The 20,728-nt window shown below is 40.6% G+C and overlaps 1 protein-coding gene across 4 annotated transcripts in view; it reads left to right on the top strand.

Annotated features, from left to right (window-relative positions):
- LTBP4 (latent transforming growth factor beta binding protein 4) overlaps positions 1-20,728 on the top strand; it is a 922,370-nt gene that overhangs the window by 563,954 nt on the left and 337,688 nt on the right. For all 4 annotated transcript variants that reach the window (XM_069207205.1, XM_069207206.1, XM_069207204.1 and 1 more), the window contains exon 8: positions 9,602-9,704. In XM_069207205.1, the coding sequence (XP_069063306.1) occupies positions 9,602-9,704 (103 nt within the window). The remainder of the gene's footprint in view (positions 1-9,601; positions 9,705-20,728) is intronic.

Below are 20,728 nucleotides of genomic sequence, written 5' to 3'. Positions count from 1 at the left end.
ATCTTTTTGATCTTTGATCCTTTATCTGGGCCTTTATATTGCCCACCTTGTGAGTCCTTAACACTGTCATGTGTTGTGTAAACACAACTACCCTGATCTGCTGTTGCAGATTTCTGTGTTTTTTAAATCAAAACACCTACTCTTTCTAGACACCTTCCCATGTTTAGTATATTGTCCGGACTCTCTTGCCGACCAAACTTTTTTCTTCTCAGAGGAAATTTTGTAACCTGACGTGATTGCTTCAAATTTTTTCTCCATTTGTTTGTTCAAATCTGAATAATTTTTCTCCAATGTAATCTTAAATTTATCATCCAATAAAATCTTCTCAGAATGAGACGTATTCTCACTCATCATTTCACAAACCAAAATATTTAACTAAATTTATAAAACTAAACTCCAATTAAAACCAACTATATATCCTGTCAGAAATAAACTCTGCTGTTCCTACCAACAACTACCAGTTTCATCAAAAGGTAACAAACATCTCTTTCCCCTTGACCGTAAAACTTCCCAAAACATCAAAATTGCCACCACTATCGAACTTTAACCTAATAGAATAAACCTAGTCCCTTCTCTAATGTGATTACCCACAAAACCCTGCTGAGGAAGAACCTTCCATTGCTAGTAAGATTATATTTTATTCTTTAAATATAACGCTGAACAATGCCAGATTGTCTGTAAAATAGTGAGCCTTGCATCCAGCGACTCACATTGTGTGGTTATTTTCCAAAATTGTGTGTTCTGCACGCACCATTGCACAATGTGACTTAAACTTCTCTTATAAGCCTTGCACAAAATACACACCTCGAGGCTCACACACAACCCAAGACGACTCAATCTGCCTAATGAGCTCCGCGCATCTGACGCTGTGCGAGCTCTTTAGATCTAAATGATCACAAACTCAACAAGCATTTGCAATGCAATGGGTCTTGCGTTTGCTCATGTTAGAGCTGATAGTGTTGTAAACTCCTAACCCGACTTTTCACCCATCGGCAAAAGTGTATTTATGTACGTAACCCGAAAAAGTGCAATTAATTGTGTAAAGCGCTCGACTTCTGCCAACCGAGATCGCGCTGGGAAAATAGAGAAAAAGTAGTCCACGAGCCGGACAGAAAACAGCGAGCCTCGCATGTTTTCTGTACTTGGTCGATGCGCTCGAGGAGGGATATCCACCGGAAAAGGCATGACATGTGCATGCCTTCCACTAATGAAATCAAGCAGATTCTAACAGGCAAGCCCACAAGCCAATGACAGACACTGACGTGACGTGGACAGGGCTCCGAGCCCTTTTTACTAACTAAAGTGTCTCGCTTAGCGAAACGCATGCGCAAGCACATGCGACGCAGGCTCGACCCTAAAAATTAGCCCTGTGCTTGAGAAAATAGTGTGTGCTCAATAACTGTCTCAAGGATAAACTTGACGGTAATAAAACTAGCCTATTATGCTGTCAACTGACACACGCGAGAGTACTTAATACCAAATTCAATTTAAAACATGTTCAAAAAGAAGCTATTTTATTAGACAAATTAAAACAGTTGAATAACATAGATTATACTTTCTAACTAGTGAAAACTTAGACCATAGACTATTTTAAAGTATATAAATCATCCATTTTGAAAAAAAATAACATAGTTTAAACATAACACACTTTAAGAATTCCACAAAACAGACAAAAACATACACACCTCTCTCTAAATACTTAACTGCTGGAGCAGCAGCAAAAAAGAAGGCTGGGGATCGTGGGTTCTCTGGGTTTATGGGGTTGAAGATTCTAGTGTTCTGATATTCTTTCAAGGTGCTGTTGTGAGTAGCAGCAGTAAAGAAATATACATAATATTAGCCTTTGGGTCTTGTCATAAAATACCCCATACTATATTCTGAGTTTTGAAGCTTGAAACAGAGAAATCAAGCACTATGATGCCATCCCTCACTCTATGTTCCTCAACTTAGAAAGAGGAGAGAAATCACACCTGGTAAATACCACACCCCACAGTACCAGTATTTACCGCACCATATAACAGAACATTCATAATTAAGACCTAAGGCTCTGATTATGAGTGTAGATGCCATGTAGCTCATCTGATAAATAACAATACGACAGGGTTCATTATTTATCATGGAAGAATAACTCCTATTACAAGCTTTTGGTGAATAAGATGCAGCTTTTTGGGTTTAACACTCTAAAATCTACATAGTACTGTAAATACCAAAAGCATTTCTCTGTTAAATGTTGACAGGTTTGACCTGCCGAAAGTTAACGAAGCTTGCGGTATTTTACACAACTGGTAATGATCTCATGTGTTAAATACCTTTTACCTCGTAATTTTGATCTGTGCGTAAACATGGGTTTATGCAGGGGTTGTTGTTTATGTTTACGCATGGGTCAGTATTAACCAACCCACTCGTAATCAGATCCTAAGTGTCAAGAGGCACAAACCTCACTAAAGAGCTATCCAGTGGTCAACAATTCTATTCCTGCCAACAGGTTCCTGAGCATGACCTCAAAGCAGTAGTCATGGGGGACTTCGAGTCTTTAAAAATGTTTTGGTTGTGGACAAGTCAGTTTTACTTTAAAGAAGGTGAAGCAAAGCAGAAGACCTTCTGAAAATTGGATTCAAACCTGAACCAGAAGAGATGAAGTTTGATTGCCTAATGTACAGCAAATTAAGGATTCAAGTGTGTATCCAACACTGTAGCATCTCTAAATGTTCTGTGCTGTGATGAGTATTATTTTTGATAGATGATTGTTTTTTTCAAATTGGTTAAAAAATTCCTCTAAACGCTTAAAAATGTCCAGAAACACACAGGCCCCCTGGATAAGTGGCCTGGTTTTGCACACATTAAAAACTGACACCACAGTGTACGGAATTTATTGTGTGGGTAATTATCGCCTTTTAGAAGCTTGCCCTTAAAATGGGGCATATCATTTGTATTTTGGTACTTACTGCATCAAAATAAGTATGTCCTATGATTTATGGACTTTTTTCTCCATAAAGAACAGCACATTTGACCTGCCGAAATGTATTTTGGTTGCAGTTTTTAACATACCCAGAATGTAACGTGAGTGATAAAATCTGCAAAAGTCCTCATTTTGTTATGATAGGTAACCTTATTGGACCACTCATAACGAGGAAAAAACACTGTCAGGGCTGAACACACAAATGCTGGGAACTTGCAGTTTAAAATAGCATGCAAAAGACAAGGGGGACAAGCAGCAGCTGCTCATGTTTTAGCTGTTTGAATTATTCTCATGTGCTCACTATATCATTTTGTCACTAACTGCATGAAATTTCGCAATGCTGTTTGATTGCATAATTTAGGGAATTTTGTATAAAAAGTGTAACGTGAAATTCCAGTAAATATGTGAATTACGCAGCAGAACTAAAATTTCACCCAGGTCTACTGGTGTGTTTGAACCTCTAAAGGGTAGTTTCGATTTTTGCATCTAGGTGAAAATATTTTCTGGTACCGCACCTAAAGCCAGAGAGGTGAGATCTTTGCACCAAACACAAAAATTTGACACATTTGGGTGTGTTCCATCGCAATATTGACTACAAACTATTATGGGGTCAAAATATCAAGGCCTAAATATTGACTAAAATATTGTGAAAGTAAGTATATACAGGTAAATATAGATTTACTATTCTTAATTCCACATATATGTACTGTTAGAAATGGGGTATCTAAGTTGGCAGTGGTCTGCACACTGTCAAAGTAGGGACACTCACTCTATACAGGGTAACTGAGTCACACAGCTAAGATAACCCCTACTCACCCCCTTGGTAGCTTAACTCAAGCAGTTAGGCTTATCTCAGAGGCAATGTGTAAAGTATTTGTACACACACACACAGTAACACAGTGAAAACACTGCAAAAGTACTCCACACCAGTTTAGAAAAATAGCCATTATTTATCTGAGTAAAACAAGACCAAAACAAAAAAGATCCATCATACACTAGTAAAGATGTGAACTTTCAAAGATTAAATGTAATATAGCACTTAGAAGCACAATAGTTCCAACTGGGGCTATCAAAATGGCTTGACAGAGTCGCTACCAAATGTCCGGCACCACCTGTGAAGGAGTGCGGCCAGCCACAGAGTCATATACACCCCAGTTACATTACCTTGGAAAAAGATGAGGAAACAACGACATTGCACAGGGCATAGAGGTGAGGCGTTGCTGGAGCCAGTGCAGCTTCGGTTCCTTACTGCCACCGGGGGGGTGAGGCATTGGTTCTTTACTGCTAGGCAGGAGAGGTGAGGAGTCAGTTCCTTATGGTTGCAGAGGAGTTGATGCGGCATTGGCAGTGAGGCGTTGTTTCCTTCGAAAAGGCAGAGTTGATGATTCCATAAGGTCAAAGCGCAAGGCGTCGGCTTTGCGGTGTTGCGATCACTCCATGAGACCACAGGTGCTGTGGCGGAGTCGGATGTCACGGACATCAGTGACACAACACTCTGGACTCATGCTGTGATGGGACTTTGGAGGCGCTGCAATGGCATTGAGCCTGCATTGTAGGTCGCTGTCATTGCACTCAGCTGCAGGAGGTCAGAAAGCAGTGTCAGTTCTGAAGTAATTCTGGAAGACAATGCACTAGTTTCTTCCTTACTGCACCATAACTCACTCCCAAGGGCCCAGGAACTGGATTTGGCACCACTTGGCAAGTCAGGATTCTCAGCAAGAGTGCTTAGGCAATGGCAGATGAAGTCTTTTGATGTCCCTGAGACTTCTTAACAGGGCGCAAGCTGAGTCCATGCCCTTGAAGAACCTTTGAAGCATGGTGTAGAAAGCCAAGTCCAGTCCTTTCACTCCCAGGACAGACGCAGCAAGCTACGGGCCAGCACAACAAAGCAACAGGCAGAATAGCAGTCCCTCCATCAGCATCTAGCTCTTCTTCCTAACAGAATTTCCTCAGTCCAGAAAGATAATCTCTATGTGGTGTTAGAGGTCCAGTACTCATACCCATTTCTGTCTTTGAAGTAGGCAAACTTCAAAGAGAAGTCTTTGTAGTGCACATGACCCTGCCTTTCCCTCCCCTGGCCCCAGACACACTCCAGGAGGTTGGAGACTGCCTTGAGTGAGGACAGGCACTGCCCTATTCAGGTGCAAGTGTCAGCTCCTCCCACCACTCTAGTTTAAGATGAAGCATCAGCCTGGGGATGGGCCATCAGGATATGCAGGGCACACCTCGGCTCCCTTTGTGTGACTGTCTAGACTGGATGCACAAACAGCCCAACTGTCATCCTGACCCAGACATGTAATCAGCAGACAGACAGAGGCACAGAATGGTTAAGCAAGAAAATGCCACTTTCTAAAAGTGGCATTTTCAAACTTACAATTCTAAAACCAACTTCACCAAAAGATGCATTTTTAACTTGTGAGTCCAGAGACCCCAAACTCTGTATCTGCTCCCAATATGCAATTACACATAAAAGAGATTTAAAGGCAATCCCCATGTTACCCTATGGGAGAGATAGGAGTCACAATAGTGAAAAACTGGTTTAGCTGTATTTCACTATGAGGACATGTAAAGCACACCACTACATGTCCTACCTTTTAAATACATTGCACCCTGTCCATGGGGCTGACTTGGACCTAGATTAAGGGTGACTTCTGTGTAGTAAAAGGGCAAAACGGCAGTTTAAAACTGCATACACAGATACTACTAGGGCAGGTCTAAGACATGTTTACAGGGCTACTCATGTGGGTGGCACAGTCAGTGCAGCAGGCGCACCAGTAGTATTTAATTAATTTACATGCCCTGGGCACATCTGGTGCACTGTACTAGGGACTTACTAGTAAATCAAATACACCAATCATGGAGAACATAATCACCAATACAATTTACGCAGGGAGCACTTGCACTTTAGCACTGGTCAGCAGTGGTATAGTGCCCTGAGTCCTAAAGCCAGCAAAAACTAAACTTAGCACACAGTCAAAAACAGGAGGTCAGACACAAACAGTTTGGGGATCACCCTGAAAAAAAGGGCCATTTCCAATATGTACCTTAATGATACACATGTTTTCAAGGTACATAGATGTGGGATTGATTAAGAATGGTACATCTACACTGATCTAGTTATTTTGGTCCTCAATATTTAAACCCAAGCATTTCAGCCCCACAATTATTTGGCCATTCATTTAACATAATGTCCATTTGGGAACTGCTCCCCTAAATTTGGAACAACAGGAACATAGCACATATGCATTGCAGAGGTATGGTAGGTGCTGAATCTGATATTTTATTAATTTTACTTGTCATGAAATAAAACCTAGCACACAGCAGAGAGATGCTTATGGACGGTCTGGAATGGCCCCTGTTGAGATGGAGAAGTATTTAATCTCCAGAGGAAGGACACTGAAATCTTGAAAAGCAGACCTGTGCCAATACTTTGTTTTCACTCCAGTGCTGTTTTCATTAAACCTTTCTCTGCTGTTGATTTGTTTACCATGCTTCCCAACAGGTTGTCTCTGTGTATTTTCCTGGAGGATGAAATACCGTACAACACAAGCTAGGCTCCGTGATAGATCTATGACGTTATAATAAATGGTCTCTAACGTGGGCACGGCTCATCTGTTAGGGCGGAGGAGCATCTCCCCCCCCCCCCACACCAGCAGCAGCAGCTGCAAACCTTTCACTACAAAAGATAATAAACAATGTTTATTATCGTTTTGTAGTAAAAAGAGGCGAGGCCGCGGGCTGTGTCCCCCTCAGTGCTCATGTATGTTTGGCTGATCATCTAATCCAGCCAAACACACATGCGCACTGTGCTCTCTCCAGCCCTGCACTGTTGCTGGGCTGGAGAGAGCAGACACAGGCTCCCAGTCTGCCTGAAAGCGCCCAGGCTGGGCGCTTCCAACCAGTCCTAATGCAGCTCAGAGCAGCATCAGGATTGGCTGCAGGGCAGGCTGGGAGCCTGTGCCTTCAGTCTGCAGCAGAGGAGCGGCGCGGTGGTGACGGCGGTGATGGTGATGATGCAGGTGTTTTTTATTTTATTTTTGTATTAATTTCCCCTCCCCTCACACACGCTGCCCGCCCCCGCAAAGCACCGCGAGCCACTCCTGCTCTTACATGACATGGCACATGGGGCTGCAGAAGCTCAAGATGCAAGTCTCGAGGGACTAGAAAGACTGTCATATACTGAGGAGTGGTAAAACCGTATCTTTGAATTTAACTTCTAAGGCACAGGAAAACAGCCAGGGCAAGTGTGAGTCGGTGATGGAGAGAAAAAAGTTTAAAAAAGCTATAAATGCCTTATTTTGTGTCCCTTTCTAATCCTGATTTAGGTTCACGTCGTAGTTTGCGCCAAAACTGGAGTACAATAGGTGTAGTAATATCATTCTTTCCTCCTTCACAGGTTTCGCCAGATAAATCGTGGGAGAATTTGTGAGGTGAAAATACCGCAAATTCTGAGTTTTGAAGCTAGAAGCAGGACAACACATGAACTATTATGATGTAATCTCTCACTCCATGCTACTGAACTCAGAATAAGTAGCAATGCCACACCTTGTAAATACCGCTCTTCGCAGTATTAGTTACCACTACCAATAACTGGCACTCATAATAAAGGTCTAAGCATGGAGAGGCATAAACCCCTCTGAAAGGCTGTCCATTGGTGGACATTCCTGTTTCTGCAAGCATGATTAAGATTTCAAAGAACCATTCAAGGGGATAACTGAGTCTTTGTGAAGTTTTGGTTGGCAGCAAGCCAGCTGTATGGGGAAGGTTGTAGTCTGGAATTTCATGGGAGGAATATCGAGGGGTCACGATATTTTTACCAAAATATCAAAAATTAAATTATCACGGAGGTAAGGATGATATATATATCGGCTACGTGTAGTTGTAGAGTTAGGGATAGAACATCTATACACACCTGTCGATATTTTGCTCCTTGATATGCTGCTCCTGCTATTGTAATCATTAAATATGCCTTCCGCGATGTCCCAGATCCACAACACAGGGAAGAATATGCTTTGCTTTAAAAAAACTGATGTAAAGCTAAAACCAAATATAAAGTGAGCGCGAGCCCAAGCCAGCAAGAGGAAGACGAGATGAACCTTGAAATCCCTAATTTGCAGCAATTAATAGGTTTCAATGGTTTATCTGACACTGTGGTATTTCTGATTGTTCTGTGCTGTGTATTTGTGACTGCTAATCGGACTTTTCAAAGAGGTTAGAAAGCCCTGTAAACTCGTCAAAATATTTCCCCAAATACAAGGGTCATCATTATGACCCTGGTTGACTGGTTTAATGAACGGTCACTAACACACATAACAAAAATTGACATCCGGGTGTACAGAATTTGTTGTGTGCGATAAATATTGCCTATTATGAGTTTAGCCCTTAAAATCGGGCATATCATTTGGATTTTGGTACTTACCTCATACAAATCAGTATTTTCTGGGAGTTACTGAGCATTTTTTCCTTTTAAATAGCAGGTTTGACTTTATGAAATTTATGCAAGGATGCACTTTTTGTCATAACCAGTATGTAATGGTTGTTATAAAATCCTCAAAATTCATAATTTCGATATGTGCTGTAACCACATATTTCTGATGTCCTTGGACCACTCATAATGTGTGCCAAAGACTGTCAGGGCTGAAGTGACCTCCAATGAGAATTTTCTGGTGGGTTTGTGAGCTCGTGCTGCTGTGTGTGCATGAAGAAAGTGTTGTCCATTAGGACATCAGGTCTTTGAGGTTTCTTCTAAGTGGATTCAAGTATCTTTTCCGCATTTGCATACATGGATTATATTGATTTATCATTATGGTATGTAGAAGTAGTGTTGAACTCTGTGCTTATCTATATTCTTACCTTGATGATGTAGAGGTAGTCAATATTCTGTGGTCAATATTTTTGTCGGCCGATATAAAGAAAGTTGATATTTTGATGAACCACCTGTGGGTGGCTTGTTGGAGTAGAGTGCGAATGACCACAGTTGTGCTATTATTCCTATGTACTCTTCTTCCTACCTTGGTCTCAATCAGATGGGGTAAGAAGAACAAGTGTTTGAAAGTGCTCGGTTCACATTAACCAGCTGCTGTGTCTTATATTTCCTTCAAGTTGCTTATGGAATGAATCTTTAAGTGGCTGCCGAACCATCAATTTACATCCTATGCTGGATACAGCAGTCAAGACAGAAGCTCTTTATAATCTAAAGTGGAGTCAGTGTCCTGAAGTATTGTGGTTTGCAAGCCATTTTAGGGCTTGCACAACCGAAACAAATGTAAGCTGCAGTGTTCCGAGCCCAACACTAGGAGTACTCTAGCCCGGTTGGGCCTTGTTCAGGATCTACCAGGCCCATTGGGATTATGAGTTGTGCGGTAAATCCGCTGCCCAGGACAGGTTCCACAGGGACTCTGGCTGCTGTAAACATCTCAGATTCCAAATGGAAATGCAGTCAATAGTGTTTTAGTAAAAACAGTTCTGTCTGTGAGGGGGTCATAGACAAGCATCTTCTGTAATTTGTACGCCTGTTGACTGAGGTTCAGAGTTAAGGGAGACTTAAATCTCTCCCTTGGCCTCTCCCATTAGCAACTGGACATTTGCATTCCCAGGCACTTCCTCGGCACTCGCTCACTCGCTTTTTTGTTTTCTTTGCAGTGTGCTTCCCCTCTACCTGGTCTCAGGACCCAGGAGATCTGCTGCCGAAGTTCAGGGATCGCTTGGGGGGTCCATGACTGCTTGCCCTGCGATGGGTATCAAGGTAAGCGCCGCCGTCCACCAATTGCTAGCCTTATTGTGTATCACTTTCAACATGTTGACTTTCTTTTATAATGCCAACGAGCCGAAGCACAGGAACATCAGAGTGTTTAAAATAATACATGGAAATATAGGCATTTATTAACAAGTGCAACCTGGTTTATACAGAAATAAACAATTGCCAGGGTTAACCAAAAAACAAACATTTACTTGGTTTCATAGGGCTGGGCGGGGTGTTTCAATAGGCCGGTGTTCAACTATTCTTGGTGCAGTAGGTGCAGTGGCATCATGGCCTATGGTTCTCATAGGCCCGCTGAACTCCAATTATGTCACTATCCAATCGGGGACAGAGCACCCATTTTTCTTGAGTTGAGGTCCACGACCCCTTCTTATGCCACTGTTATAGATACTTCGATTGTGCTTCTAGGATAGGTTTCAATGTGGTCATATGCATTTATTTGACTCTTTCATTTATTTTCTTAAATCAGTTTCTACTCCTATTTTTGCAAGCTTAAGAAAATATGCCAATGCCTCACAAAGCATGGATTTGGGTCCCTCAGCGAGGACACATCGTTTCTTAAGTAGCTCATACCGAACTATAGTCATGCTGCCTCATTCTGGGAGCCAAACACTGACTGGAAATACACAAGCATTGGCAAAGCCAATTGGCCTTGCCTTTTGGCTTTGCCAATGTACATCTATTAGCTACGTTCACTGGCGATGCTGAACAGCATTAGTTAAAAAAAATGCCTGATGTGTATGCACTAATGTAGGCATGCAATGTATCTGTCATAAAGCAATGGCAGTCATTACATGATGACATGTACACATGCATGCATCACCAGGCGTGCACGTGTACGAACCTCATGACACAACGGCCATTTGTTTTTTTATTTTTATTTACAGTTGCATGATTGAGGGTGGAAGCAGTACACAAGGGAGAGAGCAAGAAACCACAGGCACTTCTATGAACTGCTGAACAAAATAAAAACATTATCCGTCGTCGAATTAGAACACAGTGGAACAAACAAAGAAAAGAGGAAAGCTATTGAATATGAAGCAGGCAAATGAAATAGATAAGAAAGTCATTCAATCAAAAGCAGGGGCCTCACCCAAAGTGCTCTAAGACCCTCATTAGCAGTCGGGGGGAGAAGAATTACAGCATGGAATTACCATCCGCCTGTGAGCGGGTAGCTTTTCCTATGCCTATTTTTAGGGCGAGGGTGGTAATTCTACACAGTTAAATCATATGAGGCTTGGACTCGAGAAGGCAAACATTATATGCTCCCACTGTCAGGAAGTCCCTTCTTCTTCCCTCCTTATACCCCACAGCCCTCTCCCTTTACCCCGCCTCACCCAGAGACCCGGGAAAAGCGTTTATTAGCTGCTTAGAGCAGGGTATACATGTGTGTGTTAAACCGGAGGGAACAGAGAATTTAAAGTAGTTTACAATAGGAAAAACATTGTCCCTCATGGTTGTTCCCCATTTCATTGGTTTTGACTTGTAATTGCAGGGAGCTGGAGTGGATCTACTACACAGTAACAGTAAATAGGGTTGCTATTTACCGTGCCCCCAGTACTATGAAACCCAGAAGAGGGCCTTTATGTATATATTTTAGTGTATAATTAAAAATAAGCGTTCAACAGCAGGTAGCTAAAGCGACAGCAGGTGTCTAAAGCGGTCTCAAGGTGAGCCATGATAAGGAAAAACAGAACACCAACAGGCCAGGGAGGAAATCAAAGAGGGTGTAGATTTGATGAAGCTTTAAAAAAGTTTTCAACATGTAATTTCTTCCAAATTATTTTCAGTGGTGTACCATGGACAATAGGATATCACGACTAGGACATTTCACTGCATTATGTGTGCTGCCCTCGGTCATTCTGAGTTACATCCCAGCTTCACTATCCTCCATCCATGAACCCCTGGTTTTAAGGGTTATATCTGGGCACCACTGTAAAATAAATGTGGCATGTCATGGCGTTTGGGCTCAGAGGCTGTCAGAACAATTTATTGTGATAAAATCGCAAGCATTGCTATCGGGAATATGTGTAAACTGCTAACCTCTGCATAGCTACACAATGATTAATCCACCGAAGGAGACGGGCAGTGTCAGAAGGGCCACTTGTTGGAGGTAGTTGCCTCTGGGTCCAGGCTATGGTAAGTATGGTGAAATGGTGGGTGTGCAGATGGAAGAAAAAGGGCTTAAGCAGTGGTGGTATTTTGAAGGGTAAGGGTGTGTGTGTGCTCAGGCATTGTAGCGTCTTCCCCAGCCTGAATACCTGTAAATGACGAAGCCACACACGGAGCTGTAAACCACATGCCTTGATTCCTCTTTATTCGTCTGTGTGGACCTGTGATTTCTAACATTCTAAATCAAGATTTCCTTACATTTTATTCTAACGATTACTTCACACTGATACAGAAGTCCTGTGGGAGTCAGAAAGGTTCCATTCTAAACCATTCATGATGCTACATCTCCCCCTCTGTTAAATGAAAATTTAAATTTTTATATAATCATTAGGCATATATGTATATTTACTTACAAAAACAATGGTTACAGGGACGTTATAGTTAGCTTCTGAATTTACTTGTACAAAGCCTTAGCAAGTCAGCAGTTATAGTTGTAGGTATTTCAAGTAACTATAACTGGTACACTAAGGTAACTATAACTCGCGCCTCTGACATGCACATTTTATTAATGAATAATTTTACAACAAATGTTACAATTATATTATTAATTATGTTATAAAATATGTCATGATTGCAGTAATACCTGGGGTAATTAGCAGTGCATGGTGAGGGCGCAAGTTTTAGTTACTATAGGGCACAAGTACAATGTACAAAGTACAATGTGTAACTTTATTTTGGGTGGCAGCCCGGTACCTTTTTGTATGATCTTGGTCGTAGCTTCTTGACTGATGATGTGTAGACTTCTTAGCAAAACTTTCTTTCCATTCACAAGCTTCACTCCGGCTGAAGCTTCACTTTGACTCCACATACCCCAACTGTTCGACTCAGCAGTTCGACAAAGGCACACATGGCACACAAGAGCAGTTTGCTTGAACCACAGCAAACTCTCCAGGAGAGCACTTTCTTCGAGTTACTTATCCCCTATCTCATCACTAGTTGTATTGTCATTCCCAGCCTGGGTATCAGGCAATGACTAGGCCACACATGAAGCTGTAAATTACATGTCTTTATTCCTCTGCCTCTACCTGTGAACTCCAATATTCTAACCCAAGCTTTTATTACATTCTGTTCTAGCGATTACTTTACACTGATACAGAGTCCGCTGGGAGTCAGAACGGTTTCATTCTAAGCCATGTAAGACACTACATCCATGAAGGGTGGGCATACAAGGAGAGCATGGCTATGCTTCGGTTGGATATTTGAGGGATGGGAATATGTGTGGGAGCAAGCTGGGGCCTGATCGAATGCTGATTGTCCATGATCTTCATTCACTGATCCAGCCTACTGTTGCACTTATCAGAAGAAGGGGAAGTGGGTGGAAGCAGTAAGGGCACAGGTGGCAAGCTTTAGAAGTATAGGCTGTTGCTGAAAAATCATAAAAGGAATCAGCTGAGTGATTTGCATCTGATGACAGTGTAGGTTTGTGGGAATGTGTATGATCTACATGGTTGAAAAAGGTGTGAGACGTCATACCTGTCATTGACATAGGGGATGATAGGCAGACAGAAGCATAATGGCTCAGCTCCCTGTAAGTGTGACACTAGTTATCACAAGCAGGAGTCTGAAGGTATATAGGTCCATGGCAGTAGTAGCATGACTTAAGCATGATGAGGTGATTTGTAGTTCAGTTCACACATTGTGTTGTTGCCTCTGGGTTTGCCACAGTGCCACGGTGATTGGTTCTACCACTATTAGGTGACAATAAACAAAGAAAGATATTAAGGTTTAAGACTTTAAAGCTGATATTGTGCTTCAGAGACTGCAGTTTGTTTGACATTCCACTCTGTACATGAGTGTTATTTAAGATAATAATAAAAAATATATATCCAGTGAGACGATATATTTAACTGATATTTAGAAAGCAATATTTAGGTCAGACAATATATCTGACTACAATATTCTGACATACAACCCCTGGGTTCTGATCAAAGTATCCTCCGGTGTGTGTTTTACCTGTCTTACCTGCATCTGCGTACTCCCTCTTCCTCCCCTTAACTTAATCCTGCTAAAGAGCTGTTGAACAGACTTACACCATCTGCCACACTTGGAATGTTTCACATCCACTCATTTTGTTAATGGGCTACAAATGGTGAAAACATTTTAGACAATGTGGTGCCCACATCATGGGCAGAAAAGGAAGGAAGATCACTCCAGGATGTGCCAAACATTGATGGGTCTCCCTAGGATGATAAACAAGAAACTTGGGACCACATGATCACCCTTGTAGAAGTCAAGGCCCGAACCATCAACTGGTTGCTTCACTGAAGCCATTATCATCCCCAGACCTTTTAGCCCAGGCAAGTGGATGCACAGCATGAAGAGGAGTGGAGGAATCCCAACCATAAGGCTAAATACTCCTAAGCATTATTAAGTGTGCACATTTACCTTGGGTAGTGCTACCTACTCCATTACATTCCCAACCCTGCCCAATACATGACGCTCAGCTAGGTACTAGCCACAGGGTCCCAGGCCCTCGGTGTGGTTACAAATGTATGTAACCTTTAAGATTCGCAACCCGCGAGTCCCTCAAACCAGCTTAGATGTTCCTGCTACCACCTTGCTGCTCCTAATGCATGATCAACAGGGAAAGTGACAATATACCCCTGATATGCTGATACGGAGGTTAGAGGTGCCACAGTCAGTAAGAGATGAAGAGAAGCATCTGTAGTGTTCTATTCCTCATATAAGAAGTTATAAGTAACTGGGGTCTGGTCTATGTTTTCAAGAATGATTAAAAAAGTGCCATATGCGCGACCTTGTTATCAATTTTGGCTGCAATGACATATATACCATTTGGGTTAATTTGCCGTGTAGCTAGAGAAGTGGGTGAGGCATCCCCTCTATATCCGTGACTGCCCACTTGTGAATAAAGACCAGAGCATGGTGCCCAACCAGCAGATTATAAGTATATATGTTGGAAACTGTATGGTGAAAATAATTAAGTTGGGTTCTTGGACCTTAAGAACCGGATGAAGGCTTAATAGAGATGTGCAAAAGTAAAGGAAATAATATTACATGAAACCATACACCCATTACGAAAAATTGTGAATACATTTTGCCAAATATGTCTTGGAGTAACTGTTGGTGTGTCTATCCTTTTATTTCTTTGAATAATTTATTTATAAGCTGACACATAGGGTAACCATCAATTACCCTTAGAGGACGACACGAAACTTTGGACTTAGATAGGAGTGAGATACCATCCTAATAGTAAACATCAATAGGATCAAATCAATAAACAACAGTTTCAATATTGTCAGTAATTTTTAAACACACCATGATCTGTGTGGCCATAAATCACCAGACCAGTTTATTAAAGTTCAAACATGTATTGCCCTTTAGATTAACAGTGCTAATCATGTCAATCAAACACAAGGCCAAATGATACAGATACAAGAATAACACAAGCTGACCAAATCTTCCAAAGAAACTTAACCTAGACAGAATATTTATCATTAAACATTTAAGAATCACCATGCAGAATAACAACAATAACAGATGAATAATATACACAGAATACATCTAGTTATCGCAGATTAATTGTATTACAATCAATTTATATGGGACAGTCAAATTTAGAATTTGGCATTCTTAACTACTACTCTAATTCGTTAACCATAATTATACATGTTGTTTATGGTGTTTACCATAACATCTGCACGTTTTTATTTAATAACACACTACTTCAAACAACCTTTTATTATATTTTATTTCACACTATATTTATGTCACACTTTTTATTAATAATGTTTGCACTCCAACAATCCCTCCTCTGTCGACTATATGTGTTGTCACAAAATATACTTAATAATACTTGTGAGACAGTTCAAAGTTTAGTTTGACTAGAATATCTACTGTTTCTCAATTTTCTCCAGTTTTCAGTGTTTCTCAAATCATGAAAGTATCTGCTTCTCATTTGTTTCTAGTTTAATTTCTTCCCTCCTCTGTTCATTTTTCACCCTTTGTCTTTTTATCAATATATATAATTTTCAAAATCCAATTATACAGATGACACATATAACTGCAATCAATAATGGTTTCAATATTTTTCCCACAATACCCTGATCAAGATTACCCAGCCAATTGTTCACTTCAGTAACACTTTTGCCAATATTTTCCCATATCTCTGGTTCTTCAGATCTTTTAAGTTTGAATTTGAACCTGTCAGGTTCGTAATACAATTTCTAATTCCTTTGCTATTGTCAGGTGTGTATGTCCAACAATGTTTTGCTTTCAGCATCCGGCAGAATCCCCCTTCCTTTGCTAAAGGTATATCTAATGCAAGTCTGTTCTGGAGAACCATAGAATGGACTGCAGCCATTTCAATATTGATTAAAGTAACAGCTCCAGAAAGATCAGTCAACATGTTATCCACAGTAGAAGACAACTTTCTAATTTTCAAAGCATTCAGAACAACTCCTGCAGAAGGAATAATTACTCCAATTATATTCCCAATTATTTCAGAATAAGTTGCTTGTTTTGATCTTGGCCTTTGCAATTCATTTATGTCATGTATGTCATCTATATTGTCAGTCTGGTAAATCTTTGGGAATACAACTCCCAAATAACATGTCCTATACCATCCCCTTGGGAGACGATAATAAGCATTCTTTCCACAGATGTAATGTACTCCAGGAATTGCAAGATCTTGTCCATTTAACATAAAGTCCCATGTATCCTTAAAAAGAAATACATGTCTGCACTCACTTGTTCCCACAAACTTAGTATCAGTTCTGGATTGAGGTCTACAGATACAAAGCTTTCATACATGTTGAAAATCTAAAGCAAGCTTTCTTTGTGTTTTAGTCTCACTAAATGCGTAATCATTTCTAAATGTCGTCTTCACTAACCCTTTCTCTATTTTCTCCTTCAATGCTTTTCTTCTGTCATCAGTTTGACCCAGAAAAGATTTTTCTACTGGTGGAAGCAAGCATGTCAAATTATTGTGGTGAGCATAAGCAGTAACAATGTTAGTGTAGGCTCAAAGCATCCTCCCACAATATTAATATTTCTCTCTTTAGCTATGTTACTCAAGTGTTGGTTAATCGGAACAAAAGAAAATACAACGTTGAAATTAGAGTAGAAATATTGTATGTACTCATGGGTATAAAGCTTTGCTAGTAAATGACTGCAGCTAATTCCATACTTTAACGGCAAGCTATGATAAGTAATTCCTTCCTGCACTAATGAAGGAATCTGCGTGCAAACCTAACATTCTCTCACATTCATCATCTCAACATATTCATACAGCAAGGGATAGAAAACATTAGAAGAAAGATCTCCTTGTGAGTTGTCTAAGTGTAAATATTTCTCATTCCTGCTAAACTTATCTAACTTCGAAAGTGTAGTAGTTTCTGAAGAAGGTGTATAATTAGTTTCAGCTTATACTAACAATCACTAACAAACTTACTAGCACACATACAATTCCCAAACCAAAACACATACATTTGAACATCTATTGTTTTTTACGAGATTGTTATTGTTATCAATGACCTGTAAATAATCAGAAAGTAGAAGAAAAAGAAAAATATTTAACTATGCAGCCAAAATCAAAAACAAAAATCATCTTCAGTCTTCTTTGCAGTTATTTACAGCAGCATTCAGACTTTCCCAGAACTCTGTCAAAAATCGGTTTAGCAGCCTGTCAAAATTCTGTTTTCAAAAGTCTCTTTCTGTAGATCATATTCTATTGGAGAGTGATTATCACTTGCAGCATATAATGTCTCTCTTGTTCAATTAGCAATGTAGTTTCAAATTTCAATTCAAAAGCAATTTCAGGTTCCAAAATATTGAGCTGGAAATACATGATCAAAACAAAAAGACAAAAATTCACATTGCCACTCATCTGTCACAAAATACGCCCATCCAGGAGCTGAGTATCTTCGGCTTGCAACTCTTTTTCTCTTTGATCTCCGATTTGCACTCAGATCTTCATCTGTATCTGCTCTTGTTGTTGTATCTGCCTCTTCATTTATAGTTGAAAGTACACCTGGAACCTTTTCATATGTTTGCAGTTTGGGCCACTTGTCGTCCTTCACAGCTTCCTTTAACAGTGTTGTTTGCAAAACTGGACTTATAACTCTTCTTGATTCTGCAGGATTTATACTTTGGCTTAATGTACCTGCAACTTTAACTAATTCAGGAGGAGTCACATCTGCATGACTTTGATTCAACTCAGCACCCTCCTCAGCTGATTCAGGAAATGTGATTTGTTTCAACTGAACTTCCCAATTGTCTGCTTCTGGGAGAGTACTCCTCTGACTTGACTCTCCTGCTATGGTTACTGATGCTTGAGCAATTTCAGGAATCTCTATTTCATCTCTCAGAGGTGTACCTGGGTCTTCACCAGTTTGCACGTGTAGTTGTTGGTGCTCTGAACAACTCTTCATCTTCCAAAATATATGGCACTTTTCGAGTGTGGCTGGCATGAATCCATTCAGGGATTCCAGCACACTTCACAGCAGATGTTGTAGCAAGTATGACCTGATAGTGCCCCTTCCTCCTAGGTTCCAGACAAGTTTTTCTCATGTGCTTCTTGACAACCACCCAATCACGAGCTCGCAGACTGTGACACTGGTCTTGGGATGGCAGCACTGCTGTAGCTTTCACCTGGTGAGAGAAAGAGCGAACCACATCAGCTAGACTCTTGCAGTAATCCAGCATCATATCGTCTTCACAAAAGCATTTGCAGGAACAGCTGGCAATCTCATTGCTCTGCCCATGAGGATTTCATGGGGAGAAAGTCCAGTCTTTCTGTCTGGTGTGTTTCTCATACTCATCAGAACCAAAGGCAAAGCATCGGGCCACCTCAGATTTGTAGACACACACATTTTTGCAAGTTGTACCTTCATAGTGCCATTCACTGCTCTACTAATCCAGAAGCTACAGGGCGATAGCTACAATGCAACTTCTGCTCAATGACACTGCTTAATGTTTAAGGCTGAACATAGTAATTTTATCACTGCTTTATTGAAGTGACTTCCTCTATCTGATTCTAAAGAGACTCCAGAAACGCAAAGCGAGGAATTAACTCTCTAAGTAAAAGCTTTGCTACTGTGAGGCTATCATTTCTACAGGTGGGATAAGCTTCAATCCAGTGACTAAAAATAAAGACAATCACCAACACGTGCCTCAAGCCACCACACACACAGGCATCTCATAAAATCCATTTGCACTCTGTTGAATGGACCTCCTGCTCTTCGAATGTGACTCAAATTGACAATTGTTCTTTTCCCCACATTCAGTTGTTGGCATGTAACTCATCTGTGACAAATTGCTTCAGCAACTTGTCTAAACTTTGGATTGAACCAGGATTGTTAAAAGGGTGACTCATTGCATCTCTGTCAATGTGTGCTTGACCATGATAGTATCTTGCCATTTGTGTCAGTAGACAGTTTGACAAAACCACTTGCCCTTCATTTGAAACCCAGATTTCATCAGTCTCTTTGAAAATGTTATTCAATTTGAGAATTTCAATTTTATCCAACCTTTCTTTTCATCTTCAGAGACATTTTCTTGCAAACGTTTGATCTCCTCCCATGTATCAATCACTGTTAACATGTAACTTAGGTTTAGTTCATCCACATTTAGTTCTTTCCATTCCTCATTAAAAGAGATGCAGTTCATCTCAAAACCTTGCGACTTGATCCACATAAGCATTTCCCATTGAAACAAAATCATTTGATTTATGGTGTGTACTGCATTTAAGCACAGCAATCCTCTGAGGTAACTGTAGGGATTGTAATAAATCATGAATTCTATCACCATTTCTAATTGGTGAGCCAGAAGAGGTAATGAAACCTCTTTGTGACCATAACTGCCCAAAGTTGTGCACTACAACAAATCCATACTGACTGCCTGTGAAAATTGTAACGTTAAGCTGTGCAGAAATACAGTGTGCTCTAATAAGAGCCACTAATTCAGCCACTTGTGCACAAAATTCTCTTTGAAGCCTTGAAGCTTCAAGTATACCAGAGATTTTGCACACAACAGATCCAGATTTAAATGTCCCCCACATTATCTCTTAGACAGGAACCATCAACAGAAACAATTTGATCATTTTCCTCTTACTAGGAATCCTGAATATCAAATTTAGGTTTTTGCACAATTCAGTAATCTCCAGAGAGTCATGTTTAACTTCTTTCAGTTTTTCAGTTTCAACATTGTCTACTGGGAGCAAGGTTGCTGGGTTAAGTACTATATACCTCTTCAGGGTATCATTTGGAGAGCCTAAAATCAAAAGCTCATACTTTGTGAGTTTTGCATTTATCAAATATTTGGTCTTTGTTCAGGTGAGCAAAACCTCAACAGAGTGCGGGACATGGACAGTTAAAGGTTGTCCCATCACAATACTCTCACACTGAGTGAGTGGCAAACCAACTGCTGCCACAGTCCGGAAACAGCAAAGAAAAAGCTGCTGTGACTGGGTCCAAAGTAGCAGAAAAATATGCTACAGCACGATTTACACCACCATGTACCTGTACAAGAACTGAAAGAGCACAAAAATCACGTTCGTGACAAAACAACATAAATGATTTCATGTTATCAGGCATTCCCAAAGCTGGCGCTCTGCACAAACTCTCTCTCAGCTCAGTAAAAGCTTTCATACAAGCTTCATCAAAGGGCACAGGGTCAGAAATATCTTTGTGGATCAATCTCTGCAATGGCTTTGAAATAACAGAAAAAATGGGAACGCATTGGCGACAGTAACTCACCATTCGCAGAAACATCCTGACATCTCTTTGTGTAACTGGAGGATTAATTTGTAAAATAGCTGTAACTCTTTCTCTGGACACTTTCCTTGCACCTTTTTCTCTTTGGTGTCCAAAGTATTTCAT

The sequence above is a fragment of the Pleurodeles waltl genome, chromosome 9 (assembly GCF_031143425.1).
Source record: "Pleurodeles waltl isolate 20211129_DDA chromosome 9, aPleWal1.hap1.20221129, whole genome shotgun sequence".
NCBI classification, from domain to species: Eukaryota; Metazoa; Chordata; class Amphibia; order Caudata; family Salamandridae; genus Pleurodeles; species Pleurodeles waltl.
The sequence above is the reverse complement of the archived record's forward strand: the minus strand, read 5'-3'. Positions and strand labels throughout refer to the sequence as shown.